The sequence below is a fragment of the Pan troglodytes genome, chromosome 3, assembly GCF_028858775.2.
Source record: "Pan troglodytes isolate AG18354 chromosome 3, NHGRI_mPanTro3-v2.0_pri, whole genome shotgun sequence".
NCBI classification, from domain to species: Eukaryota; Metazoa; Chordata; class Mammalia; order Primates; family Hominidae; genus Pan; species Pan troglodytes.
Window position 1 is genome coordinate 155,058,011 of NC_072401.2, and position 17,282 is coordinate 155,075,292.

General features: G+C 39.6%; 1 protein-coding gene across 20 annotated transcripts in view; it reads left to right on the forward strand.

Annotated features, from left to right (window-relative positions):
* Positions 1-17,282, forward strand: part of TRIM2 (tripartite motif containing 2) — a 187,545-nt gene that overhangs the window by 125,258 nt on the left and 45,005 nt on the right. For 19 of the 20 annotated variants that reach the window (XM_063809108.1, XM_016952393.3, XM_054683436.1 and 16 more), the window contains one exon: positions 16,124-16,275. In XM_063809108.1, coding sequence (XP_063665178.1) covers positions 16,124-16,275 — 152 coding nt within the window. Of the gene's footprint in view, positions 1-14,763; positions 14,783-16,123; positions 16,276-17,282 lie in introns of those variants that run through there. The other variant, XM_016952407.3, reaches the window with a different exon arrangement.

Consider the following 17,282-nt stretch of genomic DNA (forward strand, 5'->3'; position numbering starts at 1 on the left):
AATAATAGTATTTACCATATAGAATATTGGAAGAATTAAATGTTCAAGTCATGTAAATCATATAGTAGGATCTTGATAAATGTCAGCTTTAACATTTTTTCATTAATTACTTTATATTCATCTCATTTGTATATTGGTCACTTCAAAAGTATTTGAAACTGCTTAAAACAAAAGGCCCAGGTATAACAAAACCACTAAGACAAGCAAGCAATCATTAGAGCAAAGCAATTCTTATTAGCCACACTACTGTTTGTTTACCTCATCTCCCAGCATTCTCTCTGCACACTGTGCTGGAGCCTCACCAGCCTCCTAGAACCTGCCAAATGGTTTCCCTCCTTGGGGCCTGGCTGTTCTGTTCCTTCTGCCTGGGTTGCTCTTTGTTTCCTCTTTATGTGGCGAGCTTATTCTCTTCCTTGAAGTCTCACTGCAAATTTCTCCTGCACACAGCAGTCTTCTCCACCTGTACCGTCTAACACAGGTTGCCTCTTACAGCTGGTTACCCTCCATCATGTCCCTGCTTTCTTTCCTCCCTGGTGCTCACTGTGGTCTGCTTGCCATCAGCTGTGTATTTGTGTACTTATTAGTCCTGGCTTTCCCTCTAGAATGTGAGCTCTGGGAGGGCAAGGACCTGTCATTAGACCCCTAGCACTGAGGGCAGTGTCTTATACATAGAAGTCAATAAATATTTGTTGAACAAATTTGCCAGACACCGTATTTGGCTCCTTAAACCCCCCTCTGCAAAGTAGTTGTTGGTTACTTTCACTTTATAAGATGAAGAAACTGAGGCTGGAACAGTTTAAGTCACAAAGCTTGCTGGGCACATTGTAAAAGCTAGCCCTGGAAGAAATAGCATCCTGAGCTTTCTGGTAGCCAAAACAAGAGAAGGACACCATGGCTTACACATCTGTAATAATTTAATTGAAAGCACACCAGGCTATTAATAGCTATCAGTTTTCCATGCATTTTATGCCAAGGGAAATTGATCATCTAAATTTTGTAAAAAGAACTTTTAAATGCTGCTTTTGAAAGCAGGTTGAGTATTTTCCTCATGACCACTTCTCACACTGGTGCTTAGTGAATGCTGAGGCTGTCTTTGCCTGGAGCTTGCACTCTAAATACTAGTTATGGGAAGGTATTTCTATCAGGTGTAAGAGCGCCCCTTAAAATGAGGCTCTCTGGAGACGTGACTTGATAGAGGAGTAAAGTCTTAGAAACATTAGGTTGTTTTATTTTTTATGGGTTTTTTAGTTTTTGTTTTTCTTTCTGAGACAGAGTCTCAATCTGTCATCCAGGCTGGAGTGCAGTGGCACGATCATAGCTCACTGAAGCCTCGACCTCCTGGCTTAAGCGATCTTTCCACCTCAGTCCTGTCCTCTGCCCCAGTATCTGGGACTACAGGTGCATGCCACCACGCCCAGCTAATTTTTGTATTTTCTGTAGAGTTTGAGACCACTATGTTGCCAAGACTGGTCTCAAACTCCTGGTCCCAAGTGATTCACCTGCCTTGGCCTCCCAAAGTGCTGAAATTACAGGTATGCGCCACTGTGCCCGGCCAAGCTAATATTTCTAACTGTCATTATTTCTCATTCTACATGACAGCCCCTTCATATCCCAAATTTACACCAGTGTCTATAGTAGGTCTCCTAATGTTTCTAAGGGCCGGACATGGTGGCTCATGCCTGTAATCCCAGCACTTTGGGAGGCTGAGGCAAGCCAATCGCTTGAGCCCAGGAGTTTGAGACCTGACTGGGCAACATGGCGAAATCCCACCTCTACCAAAAATACAAAAATCAGCTGGGCATGATGGGGCTGCACCTGTAGTCCCAGCTGTTCAGAGGCTGAGGTAGGAGGATCCTGTGGGTCCAGACATTGAGGCTTCAGTGAGCCATGATTGCGCCTCTGCGCTCCAACCCAGGTGACAGAGCAAGACTCTGTCTCAAAAAAAAAAAAAAAATTAAGAAAAAATAAATAAATGTTACCTCCATAAGTAAAGTGAGAATGTCATGAAATTCAGGCAACAGCTTATAGCGCAAGGAAGCGGCTAGAACATGGAGACAGCGGAGTTGAGGGTGGGACACAGGTGGGCCTGAAAAGATAGATGTGGAGAGATTGGGATGAGCTGTGAATATCATTAAGAACATGTTTGACGTCAATTTCTTAAATTGCAAAAGCATCAAAGCCTTCCGAACAGGAGATAGGTATTTTATTGACATTTTGGAGGAATGGGGTGGCAGACACTAAAGGCTGGGAAACCAATTATGAGTTTACTGAATTGTCCAAATGAGAGATAAGAGGTGGAACTAGAATAGCATCAATGGGCCTGGGGAAGACAGCGTGAATTTCAGAGAAAAGAGTACTCTTTGACTCAAGAATCTGCCTCCCACAAATAAAAAGGCCTGTGCTAAAGTCTGTTAAGCTAAGCTATTAGATCGTGAGAACTTCAGCAACTAAAATTAATCTTATACTAGGTCACAAAGAAAATACCACTATATTTTCCCATTGTGTAAAGCAAGTTCCTGTCCTACAATGCACTAAAATTACATTAGTAACACATGTTTATGGGGAAAAAACAAATCTCCTTTAAAACTTAATTATTATTTAATCAAAGAAATAATAGAAAATAATAGAAATAATAGAAAATTGGACTATTTACAAAGTATTGGAAGTGGAAACTTTTTCTATCCAATGTGTAGGGTCAAATCTCTACCCAGGAAATTTTATAGGTTTAAGTATTTTCCTTTATTTAAAAAGAATTCCAGCCTGGGCAACATAGTGAGTCCTCATCTCTACAAAAAAATCAAAACATGAGGCCGAGCACAGTGGCTCATACCTATAATCTCAGCACTTTGGGAGGCCGAGACAGGTGGATCACCTGAGGTCAGGAGTTCGAGACCAGCGCGGCCAACATGGTAAAACTCTGTCTCTATTAAAAATACAAAAATTAGCTGGGCATGGTGGCACATGACTGTAGTCGCAGCTACTCAGGAGGCTGAGGCAGGAGAATTATTTGAACCTGGGAAGCAGAGATTGCAGTGAGCCAAGATTGTGCCACTGCACTCCAGCTTGGGCAACAGAGTGAGACTCTGTCTCAAAAAAAAAAAAAAAAGGCGAGGGGGGATAGTGGAGCAAGAGGATTGCTTGAGCCCAGAAGGTTGAGGCAGCAATGAGCTGTGATCGTGCCAAAGTACTCCTGCTTGGGTGATAAAGCGAGACCCTGCCCCTACCCCCCACCCCAAAAAAAGAATTCAACTCAAGTTAGAAAAAGAGTAATAAAATAAACATATGGAACATACACAAAGAAAGAAAAGAACAGAAATATCTATACATAGTATAGTATGTTTATTAAATACATAGTATATATATTTCTGCATTGTAGGAAAAGCTAGAAAGATCTCCCATTTCATTTGTGATATGCTTATAACCCTGATACCAAAACCTAATGAAGATAGAACAAAAAGAAAATCATTAGTAGCTTAATTTATGACATTGGCTGTAAAATTATTAATTAAAATACCCCAGCAAATTCCTTTTTTTTTTTTTTTTTTGCTGGGTCTCACTCTGTCACCAAGGCTAGAGTGCAAGTGGCACTATCTATCATGGTTCACTGTAACCTCCAACTCCAGGACTCAAGTGATACCCCTGTCTCAGCCTCCAGAGTAGCTGGGACTACAGGAACATGCTACCATGCCTGGCTAATTCTTTAAGTTTTTGTTGAGAAAAGGTCTTATGTTGCCCAGGCTGGTTGCAAACTGGCCTCAAGGGATCCTCCCACCTGGACCTCCCAAAGTGCTAGGATTACAGGCATGAGCCACTATGTCCAGCCCACCAGCAAATTCTTTTTTTTTTTTTTTTTTGAGACGGAGTCTCACTCTGTTGCCCAGGCTGGAGTGCAGCGGCGCCATCTTGGCTGACTACAAGCTCTGCCTCCCAGGTTCACACCATTCTCCTGCCTCAGCCGCCCGAGTAGCTGGGACTACAGATGCCCGCCACCACACTTGGCTAATTTTTTGTATTTTTAGTAGAGATGGGGTTTCACCATGTTAGCCAGGATGGTCTCGATCTCCTGACCTCGTGATCTGCCCGCCTCGGCCTCCCAAAGTGCTGGGATTACAGGTGTGAGCCACCGCGCCCGGCCTGCAAATTCTTAATATGTAAGAGCACTTACAAATTAAGAAAAATATGAGCATCATAAAAGAAAATGAGCAAATAACTCAGAAAATCCACAGAGGATGTATAAATGCCTAAAAATCATTTATGGAAAATTGTCAAGCTTCACAGATAATCAGTTCTTTTCAAATTAACTACAAATTTTTTAAAAGGTAGTAACCAGCGCTCTTGAGAGTATGTATGGTGAGACATTTTCATATGCTGTGGGTGGAAGGGTAAATTGCTCTTCAGAAAGTTTACATCAATTTGACAAAATATAATGAGTGTTTTATACAACCTCTCATCTTTTAATCCAGTAATTCCACCAGTGGAAATATTTCTAAGGAAATAGCTGGAGCGGAAGATAAAGCTCAAAAATTGGAAATAATCTAAATGTGCAACATTAGGGGGCAAGAATGCTTGGCAAATTAGCAGCATGTGCCTTAAATCATTCTATTGTTTGATTATAGATTGTAGAAGTTCACTGCTGCTGTTTTGAAACAGAAGTCTTCATTGCATATTCAAGCCAAATTCATGCAATGTTCCAGATAAATTGCTGCAGTTAGTTGCTGTGAGTAGATCTTTAAAAACAATCCAAGCATCTGAAGGTTAATAAAATCAATTCATTAACAATAAAGCAGGGTGCTGCCATCCCCACTGTCTGATGCTGATTGGCACGTGTGGATGAAAGCCTGTCATCAACTTTAAGTGCTGTGACACTATCTGTCTTCTAATTAAACTGCCATGGTGGCATTGTTCAAATACAAAAGAAAAAGAAAAATAATGGTCAGTGATCTAACAGGTTCTTTGCACGTAAAGCAGACACTTGAGCTCATGCCTCATGGTCCCTGGAACACAAATGATCATTAAACCCTGTTATTGGTTGCTTAGGCACCTGACTATCAAGGGTGTCAAAGGTGCAAAGGAGAGGTCCTCATTAAGACTGCCCTGCCACTAACAAGTTTCCACTTCCATATCAGGATCAACTGTCAGTGCCCTTAAGAAGCCAAGCCTCAGGGTTGGCTGCAAGGCCTTGACCATCTTTTTTGCATGTTAGGAATGCATAGGATCCTGCCAGTCTCTTCTGGTGAACATAAATGGTGACTATCCATCAACAACAAGCTCATCCTAGCTTTTGGCCTGCCCACCCACCCCAGGCTGCACCAGCATCATCTCACTGGAGATGGATGAAATGGATGAGCTCAGCAGAATTACACGCCCCACACAATTAGCTCTCAGCTTAAACCAAAGCTGTCAGAACCGAAGCACAAGCCTTTGAAAATGACTAGCTATTGATAATTCAAAATCATTTCAGGGCCTTGGCTTCCCAAGACACACTTAAGATATTGAACTAGGAATAATAAGCCAGGTCTGCTGCTGTCTCTTCAAAGCTGAGATCAATATTTTTTTGTTTCTGAAGTAAAATTCAGGCTGGGCTTGGTGGCTCACTTTGGGAGGCCAAGGCAGGAGGATCACTTGAGGCCAGGAGTTTGAGACATGCCTGAGCAACAAAGTGAGACCCTTTCTCTACAAAAGTAAATAAATACATAAATACAAGATAAAAAATAAAATTCACATCACATAAAATTTAATATTTCAACAATTTTATTTGTTTGTTTGTTTTTTTGTTTTGAGACAGGATCTCACTCTGTCACCCAGGCTAGTCTCAAATTCCTGGGCTTAAGCAATCTGCCTGCCTCAACTTCCCAGAGTGCTGGGATTACAGGTGTTAAGGCACCGAGCCTGGCCTGTTTTTTTTTGTTTTTCTTTTTATAATGATGTTTTTTATTTTTAATTTTTTTTTAGAGACAAAAAAGTCTCACTCTGTCACCCAGGCTGGAGTGCAGTGGCATGATCATGGCTCACGGCAGCCTTAATCTCCCAGGCTCAAGTGATCCTCCCACTTCAGCCTCCCGAGTAACTGGGACTATAGGCGCATGCCACCAACCTAGCTAATTTTTTTTTTAAGAGATGGGTTTTGCTATGTTGCCCAGGCTGGTCTCCAACTCCTAGGCTCAAAGGATCCTCCTGCCTGGACCTCCCAAAGTGCTGGGATTACAGGAGTGAGCCACTGCACCAGGTCTCAACCATTTAGAAAAGCACAGCTAATGTGGTTTTTAGTATAGTCACAAAGTTGAGCAAACATCACCACTGTCTAAATTTCAGAACGTATTCATCACCCTAAAAAGAAACTCCATGCCCGTTAAGCAGTCACCTCCTACTCCCTCCTCCCACTAATCCCTGGCAACCATCAGCCTGCATTCTGTCTCTGGATTTGCCACTTATGGACATTTGATATAAATGGAATCATACAATATGTGAGTTTTAGAGTCTGGCTTCCATCAATTAGCATGTTTTCAAGGTTCATCCATGTTATGGTATATTAGTACTCTTTTTAATGGCTAAATAATATTCCATTATATAGATATATCACAATTTATCGATTCATTCATCAGTTGATGGACATTTGAGTTGTTTCCACTTTTTGGCTGTTATGAATAATGCTGCTGTGAACATTCATGTACATGTTTTTGTGTAGACATATGCTTTCAGTTGTCCTGGGTATGTACCTAAAAGTGGAATTGCTAGACCATATGATAATTCCATGTTTAACTTTTTAAGGAACCGTCAACTGTTTTTTTTTTTTTTTTTTGAGACAGAGTCTTGCTCTTTTGCCAGGCTGGAGTGCAGTGGCGGAAACTTGGCTCACTGCAACTTCTGCCTCCCAGGTTCAAGCAATTCCCTTGCCTCAGCCTCCCAAGTAGCTGGGACTACAGGTGCATGCCACCACGCCCCGTGAATTTTTTGTATTTTTAGTAGAGATGGGGTTTCATCATCTTGGCCAGGATGGCCTTGATCTTTTTTTTTTTTTTTTTTTTTTTTTGAGACAGAGACTTGCTCTGCTGCCCAGGCTGGAATGCAGTGGTGCAATCTCAGCTCACTGCAGCCTCTCCTCCTGGGTTCAAGCAATTCTCCTGCCTCAGCCTCCTGAGTAGCTGGGATTACAGGTGCATGTCACCATGCCCAGCTAATTTTTGTATTTTTTTTTTTTCAGTAGAGATGGGGTTTCACCATGTTGGCCAGGCAGGTCTCAAACTCCTGACCTCAGGTGATCCGCCCACTTTGGCCTCCCAAAGTGCTGGGATTACAGGCATAAGCCATTGCGCCTGGCCTGGTTTTTTTTGTTTTGTTTTTTGGTTTTTGGTTTTTTTTTAGACAGAGTCTCACTCTGTTGCCCAGGCTGGAGTGCAGTGACGTGATCTTGGTTTACTCCAACCTCTGCCTCCTGGGTTCGAGTGATTCTCCTGCCTCAGCCTCCTGAGTAGCTGGCATTAGAGGCGCCCACCACCATGCCTGGCTAATTTTTTTGTATTTTTAGTAGAGATGGGGTTTCCGCTGTGTTGGCCAGGCTGGTCTTGAATTCCTGGCCTCAAGTGATCTGCCAGCCTTGGCCTCCCAAAGTGCTGGGATTACAGGCATGAGCCACCATGCCTGGCCTGGAACCACCAACTGTTTTCACAGTGGCTGCACCAGTTTACATTTCCACTAGCAAAGCATAAGGGTTCTAATTTCTCAGCATCTTTACCAACCCTTATTATTATTTGACTTTTTGATCCTGACTTTTGATTCTAGTGAGTATGCAGTGGTATCTTGTTGCGGTTTTGATTTGCATTTGCCAAATGATTAACAATGCTGATCATATTTTCATGTGCTAATTGACCATTTGTATATCTTCTTTGGAGAAAGTCTATTCAAGTTCTTTGCCCGTTTTTGAATTGGGTTGTTTATCTTTTTGTTGTTGAGTTGTAGAATTTTTAATATGTTCTGGATTATTATACCCTTATCAGATATATGACTAGCCATATTTTCTCCCATTTTGTGGGGTTTCTTTTCACTTTCTTATTAGTGTCCTTTGATTCAAAAATACTTTTAATTTAATGAAGCCTAATTTCTCTATTTTTTTCTTTTGTTGCTTGTGCTTTTGGTGTCATAGCTAAGAATCCATTGCTGATTCAAGGTCGTGAAAATTCACCCCTGTTTCCTTCTAAGATTTTTATAGTTTTAGCTTACATTTAGGTCTTTTATGTATCTTGAGTTAATTTTTGTATGTGGTTTGAAGGAAGGGTTAAATTTCATTCTTGTACATGTGAATTTCTAGTTACCTCAGCATAATATGTTGAAAAGGCGATTTTTCCCATTGAGTTGTGTTGACACCCTTGTCAAGAATCAATTGACCATGGATGTATGGGCTTCTTTCTGTACTTTCCATCTTATTCCATTGATCTATATGCCTATTCTCATGCCAGTACTACATTGTTTTGATTACTGTAGCATTATAGTCAGTTTTGAAATTGGTAACTATGAGTCCTCCAATTTTGTTCTTTTTCAAGATTGTTTTGGCTATTTAGTAGTTTTCAGTATTCAAGTCTTGCACTTCCTTGGTTAAATTTATTCCCAACTATGTTATATTCTTTTTGATAATATTGTAAATGGATTTTTTTTAAAAAATAGAGATAGGTCTCACTATTTTGGCCAGCCTGGTCTTGGGGCAAGCAATCCTCCTGCCTCAGCCTCCCAAAGTCCTGGGATTACAGGCATGAGCCACCATGCCTAGCTGGGAATTGTTTTCTTAATTTCACTTTTGGATTATTCATTGTTAGTGTTTAGAGATACAACTGATTTTTGTTTGTTAATCTTGTATCCTGCAACTTTGCTGAATTCATTTATTAGCTCTAATTGTGTGAATGTGTGTGCGTGTGTGTGTGTGTGTGTGTATTCTTTAGGATTTTCTGTATATAAGATCATGTCATCTCTGTATAGAGAAATTCTTAATTCTTCCTTTCCAATTTGGATGCATTTTATTTCTTTTTCTTGCCTAAATGCCCTGGTCAGCACCTTCAGTACACCGTTGACTAGAAGTGATAAGAGTGAATATCCTCTTGTTCTCGATTAAGTATGATGTTAGCTGTGGGTTTTTTGTAGATGCTCTTTATTAGGAGGAGGAAGTTCGCTTCTGTTTCTAGTTTGGCATGAAAGGATATTGGATTTTGTTAAATGCTTTTCCCACATTAATTCAGATGATAATGAGTTTTTTCTTTCATTCTATTAATGTGATGTATTACATACAGTAATTTGTCTAGGTAAGCCACCCTTGCATTCCTGGGATAAATCCCACCTGCTCATGATGTATAATCTCTTTAATATACAGCTGGATTCAGTTTGCTAGCATTTTATTAAGAATTTTTTCATCCATATTTATAAGGGTTATTGGTCTGTAATTTTCTTGTGGTATCTTTGGCTTTGGTATCAGGGAAATACTGGCCTAATAGAATGAGTTAGGAAGTATTACCCCTCAATCTCTTCTATTTTTTTTTAAGAGTTTAAGAAAGATTGGTGTTAGTTCTTCTTAAAATATTTGGTTGAATTCACCAGTGAAGCCATCTGGTCCTGGGCTTTTCTGTGTTGGAAGTTTCCTGATTATTGATTCAATCTCCTTACATATTACAGGTCTATTCAGACTTTGTATTTCTTCATGTCAGTTTTGGTAGTTTGTGTGTTTTTAGGAATTTGTCCATTTCATCTAAGTTATTCAATGTGTTAGCATAAAACTATCCACAGTATTCTGTTATAATCCTTTTTATTTCTATGATGTCAGTAGTAATTTCCCCACCACTTTCCTTCCTGATTTTTGTAATTTGAGTCTTCTTTCTCTCTTCTCCCACACCACCCCTGCCACACACACACCCAGCGCCCCGCACCCCCCCCCACCATCTCACTCTCTCTCTCTCTCTGGTCAGTCTAACTAAAGTTTTATCAATTTTATAATATCCTTTCTGTCAATTATATACTATCCAACTTTTGTCTTAAGTCTATTTTTTCTGATATTAGAATAGCCACTCTAGCTCCCTTTTGGTTACAGTTTGCATGAAATATTTTTTTCATTCTTTCACTTTCTTTTTTTTCTTTTCCTTTTTCTCTCTCTCTTTTTTTAAGAGATGGTCTTGCTCTGTTTCCCAGGCTGGAGTACAGTGGCGTGATCATAGCTCACTGCAGCCTCATAATCTTGGGTTCAATTGATATTCCTGCCTCAGCCTCCTGAAGGCCAGGACTACAGGCACACGCCACTGTGCTCAGCTAATTTTTGTATTTTTTTAATAGACAGGGTCTCTCACTATGTTTTTCAAGCTGGTCTTGACCTCCTGGACTCAAGCAATCCTCCTGCCTCTGTCTCCCAAAGTACTGGGATTACAGGCATGAGCCACCATATCTGGGCCATCCTGTCACTTTCAACGTATTTGAGTCTCTGAATCTAAAATTAGTCTCTTATAGAGAGCATATAGTTGGATTATGTTTTCAATCCAATCTGCCAGTATCAGCCCTTTGATTGGAGAGTTTAATCCATTTAAATTAATTAACTTAATTACTGAAAAGAAAGGCTTTCTTTCCTTTTGCCATTTACTATTCTTTTTCTGTATGGCATATCTTTTTGTTCCTCTATTCCTCCATTACTGCCTTCTTTTATGTTTAATAGATATTTTCTAGTGAACCATTTTGATTCCCTTCTCATTTCTTTTACTATACATATTTTTATTTTTCTTTATTGTTTGCCCTGAGGGTTATAATTAACATTTTAGCTTATAATGATTTAATTCAAATTAATACCAACATAATTTCAATAGTATGTAAAATCCTTGCTTCTTTTAGCTTATATTTATATGTAGTATGCTCAGCTACATAGGTTTGTAATTATAGATTATGCTGTTTTATGCAGTTTTATTTTATGTCATGTAGGAGTTAGAAAACTAAAATACATTAATACTGACCTTTATATTTATCTGTGTAGTTACCTTTACCTGCTTTCCTTGTTTTTTTCATGTGGACCCAGGTTACTTTGTAGTGTATCAGATCAGGTCAGCTTGCAGGAATCCCTTTGGCATGACTTGTAGGGAAGGTATACTAGCAACAGACACTCAGTTTTTGTATTTCTGGTAATGTGTTAATTTTTCCTTCATGTTTGAAGGATAGTTTTGCCAGATAAAAAATTATTAGTTGTCAGGTTTATTTTTTTTTCAGCAGTTTGAATATGTTACCCCATTGATTTCTGGCCTCTATAGTTTCTGATGAGATATCTGCTATTAAAAAATCTGCAGCCGGGCATGGTGGCTCGCACCTGTAATCCCAATAATTTGGGAGGCTGAGGCAGGCGGATCACCTGAGGTCAGGAGTTTGAGACCAGCCTGGCCAACATGGTGAAACCTTGTCTCTACTAAAAATACAAAAATTAGCCAGGGATGGTGGCGCGCACCTATAATCCCAGCTACTCAGGAGGCTGAGACAGGAGAATCGCTTGAACTTGGGAGCCAGAGGTTGCAGTGAGCCAAGATTGAGCCACTGCACTCCAGCCTGGGTGACAGAGTGAGACTCATCTCAGAAAAAAGAAAAAAAATCTGCTTATGGAATATTTCTTATACAAGATGAGTCACCTCTGTCTTGCTGCTTTCAAGATTCTCTCTTTGTTTTTGTCTTTTTATGGTTTGGTTATACTGTTTCCTGGTTTGGATGTCTTTGAGTTTCCTGTTTGGAGTTTATTAAGTTTTTTGGATATGTAGATTTGTGTCTTTTATCAAATTTGGGAAGTTTCCAGCCATTACTTTTGCGAATATCGGTTCTTTCCCTTTCTCTCTTCCTCTCCTCTGGGACTCTCATTAGGTATATTTGGTACACTTGATGGTGTCCCACGGGCCTCTTAGGTTTTGTTACTTTTTCTTCCTTTTTTTTTTTTCTGCCTCACAGACTGTATAATCTCAATAGGCCCATCTTCAAGTTAACCTTCTTCTTCCTGCTTGAATTTTCTGTGGAACTTTTCTAGTGAATTTTTCATGGCAGTTATATTTTTTAACCCTACAATATTTCTATTTGGCTTTTAAAAAATAATTCTTATCTCTCTATTAATATTCTCCATTTAGTGAGACATTGTTCTCATAGTTTTTTATATATGGTTTCCATTAGCTCTGTGAGCATATATGAAAGAGTTAAAGTCAAGTAAGTCCAATCTGGGCTTCTTTAGGGAGAGTGCCTATAAATTTCTTTTATTCCTCTTTGTGAACTTTGTCCTTTTTTGTGTGCTTCACTTTTTTCCATTGGAAACTGAACATTTAAAGTACTATATTGTGGCAACTCTGGAAATCAGAGTCTCCCCTCTCCCTAGGGTTTTTTGTTGATGATTATTATAGTTTTTTGCTGTTGTTGTTTGGTGACTTTTCTAAACTAATTATTTTATATTTTTTTCGTTCCCCACTTTTATTATCCAATGCAACTAATTTTGTAAAGTTTGTATATTTTGTCATATGTGGCTAATGAAGTCTGTTCCAGTAGATTAGCTACCAACCAGTGACCTGACATAGATTTTCTTATGCTGCTGTTTTCAGTAACATCACTTCCCTGTGATCATTTAAAAATATGAATTAAAAAGAAGGATAATAATAGTAATGGATGCTGATCTTTTTTCATACATGATGAATTCTGGTTTTAAGGATTTTTTACATTTTTCGTGACTCTATATTATTTTGCATCCTTTTCTGTCTTCCAATGAGTATTCTTTGTCATCTCATTTCTTATACTGCTGGGGAACTTCAACTCAGACCACAAAATGCAACAAATATGATATAGTATTTGCAACTTCTAAATGCAATGTGCACACTGATTCCCAAGTAAAATTTGCCATTGGTCTAGACCCATTCTAGACATGAGGCCATGCTCCCTTCTTCCAGTGAAGATGTGGGAACTCAGTCCCAGGCTAGATTGGTTTGGGAAGAGTGCCATTGGATTGACTAAGCACTGTTAATGTGGCATATTCCCTCAGTCCATACACTTATATTTGCCCCAACACCCTAAATAACCTGAGGGAAGAAGTCTTTTCACATTCTGTTTTTGGGCTGTCCTCTGGTACATGTGACTGGCAGTGACAACCTGCTTTAAAGAGACCTCCTGAGCACTGACCATGAAGATTAAATATTAGTAAATGCTAATCTAGTTATATATAATCTAGAAATAAAATGTCCGGTAAAAGTAAACCACCTCTGGCTGAAGCCATGAAGTAATAAAGAAGCTCAGCCTTCACAGGAATTATGTTTCACAAACCCCAGGGGATGAAATTTTCCCAAAGAAATCTCAGAATTTAGTGGGGAATGCTCATTTATCTTGCCTTCTGCCAGCCCTTTGAAAAACAGGAAACTTCTTGGATTAAGAATTTTTTTCTAATAACAAGTAAAATATTTATGATATGAGGCTTATATATTGTTACCAAGCATTTGCTGACACTGCATATAGTTTTAGATCATTCTATTTCCTGAACACATGAAGGCAAGCAATATGGTAAAATACACAAATGCAACCCAAAGTATAGTCTTCCCTCACTGGGGAAATCCCTTGGAAGTACCCCTTAGCTCATATTGCCCCTCAGCAAATAATTATTGAACAGCTTCTATAAGCTATGCTTTCTGCTGGATTGTATCAGACTTGTACCAAAATAAGGTGCAAATGACCAGTATTATAGTCTTTCTGTGGGATATTTGAATTTTCATTTGAGTTTGTTTATTAAAACATATTTTAATGAGAAGTGTGAATACTTTTTTGCTTTTTGAAATAGGATCTTGCTCCGATACCCAGGCTGGAGTGCAGTGGCACAATCATGGCTCACTGCAACCTCAAACTCCGAAGCTCAAGCAATCCTCCCACCTCAGCTTCCCAAGTAGCTGAACTACAGGCATGTGCCACCACGTCCAGTTAATTTTTTAAATTTTTTTGTGGAGACAGAGCTTTGCTGTGGTTCCCCGGCTGGTCTCAAACCCCTGGCCTCAGGTGATCCTCCCACCTTGGCCTTCCAAAGTGCTGGGATTACAGGTGTGAGCCACTGCACCCAGCTGAGAAATGTTTTTGAGCAGAGAATGCATACAAGAAATTTCCAGTTAATGTTTCAAGCCTATTCCTAAAAGGCCTGCAGAGGAGCAAAGTACATGAAATTACAGCTTTATATGACAAAAAAAAAGTGTCTTTATATGACAAAAAAAAAAAGTGTCCTTCTAAACCTCTTACTATGTACCTACTTGAAACTATGATAAATATGAAATTTAAAATTATCTTGGACATGGTTTGAATGACTTTTATCTGAATTTGGTTCACCAGAAAAGGTTTCTTCCAAAACACATGTAGTATGAGCAAGCTGAGTGCTTTATTCCTAGGAGAATCTTCTCCAGAAAGCACTATGTAACATAGTGAGTCTTAATGAGGAAGGAGGTGTCCCTTGGTTGGTCTTACACATGCCACCCGAATCATGGCTAAGAGCCTCCTCTCATTTATTCATTCAGTAGTGTTATTGAATACCTACTAAATGTATGGTATTATCTAGGCTCTGGGTGGGAGAGTTCCTGGGCTTAGGAATTTAAAATATTTTATTTCATAAATTGGGTATAAATAAAAGTGATTTGGTGACTGCCTTCACTTTGTGAAAATCCATCAAGCTGCATTAAGATTTATGCCCTTTTCTGTATTGTGTTATATGTCAAGAAAAAGTTCCTCCTAAAAGTGCTTTGGGAATTGAAAACTGGAAGACATTATGTCCAGCTGAGAAAACAAGGTAATACCTCTGCAAGGAAGCTAACTTTCTGGCTTTATATTATATTGTTACTGAAAGTTCGTCATTGTCAGGGTCATATTTTTTTATTTTCAGGTAAGCAGATGATGTCATCATCATCATCATCATCATCCCCACAGCAGCTACTACATATTAAGAACTTATTATTTACCAAAGCCAGGTGCCATCTGAGTTCTTCGTGCATACTAACCTACTTATTCTTCATAGTAGCCCTGTGAAGTAGGTTACTGTTACTATCTCCATTTGACAGAGACAGAAGTTGTGACACAGTGAGGCTGAAAATTTGTCCAAGGTCATTCAGCTAAATAAGTGGTGAAGCCAGGAGACAAACTGCTCAGTCCAGACTTCTCATTTGGATAAGTCTCTTAGCCAAACAGTAGCAGTTCTCAAAGTGTGGTCCAGGAACCCTTGTGGGTCCCAAGACGTTTTCAAGCAGTCTTCAAGGTCAATACTATATTCATAATCATATGAAGACATTATTTGCTTTTTTCATTCTCATTCTCTCAAGAGTGTACAGTGGAATTTTCCACAGGCTATGTGATGTATGCTATCACAATAGACTCAGTGCAGAAGTGGATACAAGTCTCCAGCCATCTTCTGTTAAACCAGACGCTGCAGATATTTACACAAATGGAAAACAATACCATTTTTCCCACAAATTTTTTTGTTTTTCACAATATATTTATTTTCATAAATTACATTATTCACATTAACATTTAATGGGCTTATTACTGCTTTTAATAAATTAAATACTTTAAAATTTTTATCAGTTCTAATTTTTAAAAATTTGATTAAATACTAATTTAAAAATTTTTTGTAGAGACAGAGTCTTGCTGTTTCCCAGGCTGGTCTTAACTCCTGGCCTCAAGTAATCCTCCAGCCTTGGCCTCCCAAAGTGCTGGGATTATAGGCATATGCCACTGCACCCAGCCTAGTTTCAATTTTTAATATAAGAAATATCTATAAATATAACCCACATACACGAAAGCTCTTTTGGAGTCCTCAATAATTTTTAAAGATTATAACGGGGTCCTGATATAAAAATGTTTGAGCACCACAGCCCTATACTGTACTGCCTTGGGGCAGTGGATACCCAAAAGCTGGTTTTATGGTTATAGAAGCAGCTTAGAAGTCAGCTCCATTTCTGAGACCTGTCACATAAAAATGTGTCCTTCCTTTTCTCCTGTGAAGCTGGACTTAATAATGCTGACATTCTCGAATGGCTCTCATTTAATTATGAGAGACTGCAAGGCAAGTGCTTAGTGTAGAGTAAGCCCTCAACTCGTTGCCCAGAACCAGGAACTTTTCTTGTGTCATCCACAGGTGATGGAATTTTACTGCCAGTCCTGTGAGACTGCCATGTGTCGGGAGTGCACGGAGGGGGAGCACGCGGAGCACCCCACAGTTCCACTCAAGGATGTGGTGGAACAGCACAAGGCCTCGCTCCAGGTCCAGCTGGATGCTGTCAACAAAAGGTGGGGGACCCCTCCCCAAGCCCCCAACTGGCTGCCTGTACTTGAGGCCTGGCCTCATGGCCTCTTGTCTAGGTACAACAGTAGGTTCATATTTCCCTTGAGATATCAGGCTTTGTAGGTAAATAAGTTCTTTTATCATGGATTTGTTGTCATAAACTAATGAGTGAGGAAGGTTGTCTTCTGCCTCTTGGTAGAACTCCAGCCTCCTTATGAGTGGTATTTTTGTTTTAGTACCTAAGTATGATTACATGAATTAAAGTACACTCAAAGAAACTGCTCTCAGGAGAGTTCTGAAATTCATCCCTGAAACCAGGCTCTCTGAGGAGCCTTCCTTATCTGCTGTTCCTGACACACATACAGGCCATTTTGTTGGCTGTGATTGGCTCCTTTCTGTCTGAGCTCTGCAAAATGGTCTTGAGCAGTGATTGCTAATTTTCCTTGTTTTCCTGCTTCCAAGTTCCTTCTTTGGCACAGAAATGAAAGAAGAGAGTAGCTGAGTGGTGCATGAAAAAGACCAAAGAGAGGAAATGAGAAGCCAGCAGAAAAGCAGACAAAATAAATCTCTCCACTGATAGCTGTAGTGAGAAAAGTGTGGTTGTTCTATAGTAATTCAAAGAACTTGGAAACTTACGAGAAGTTCTCAAGAAACTGGGTTTGGATAAATGTTTTATGTGGCTAGGGTAAAAGATACAGCTATCTAGAATAGTGGTTCTCAGCCATTCGGCAATGCCTGGAGACATTTTTGGTATCACAACTGTGTGTTTTGGCAGGGGGTTGGGGAGAGGGAGGCAGGGCGGGGAGAGCTATTGGCATCTGGTAGAGGACAGGCTGCTGTTAAACATCCTACAATGCACCAGATGGCCCCTGCAACAAAGAATTAACCTGGCCAGAATGGCTTTTCAGAGAGCTTCGAGTCTTTATACACTTAATTAATTATTAAAATTGGACAATTGATGGTAGATTGAAATTGACAATTTTGATTGTCTCTGAAGAGACAAAATCTCTTC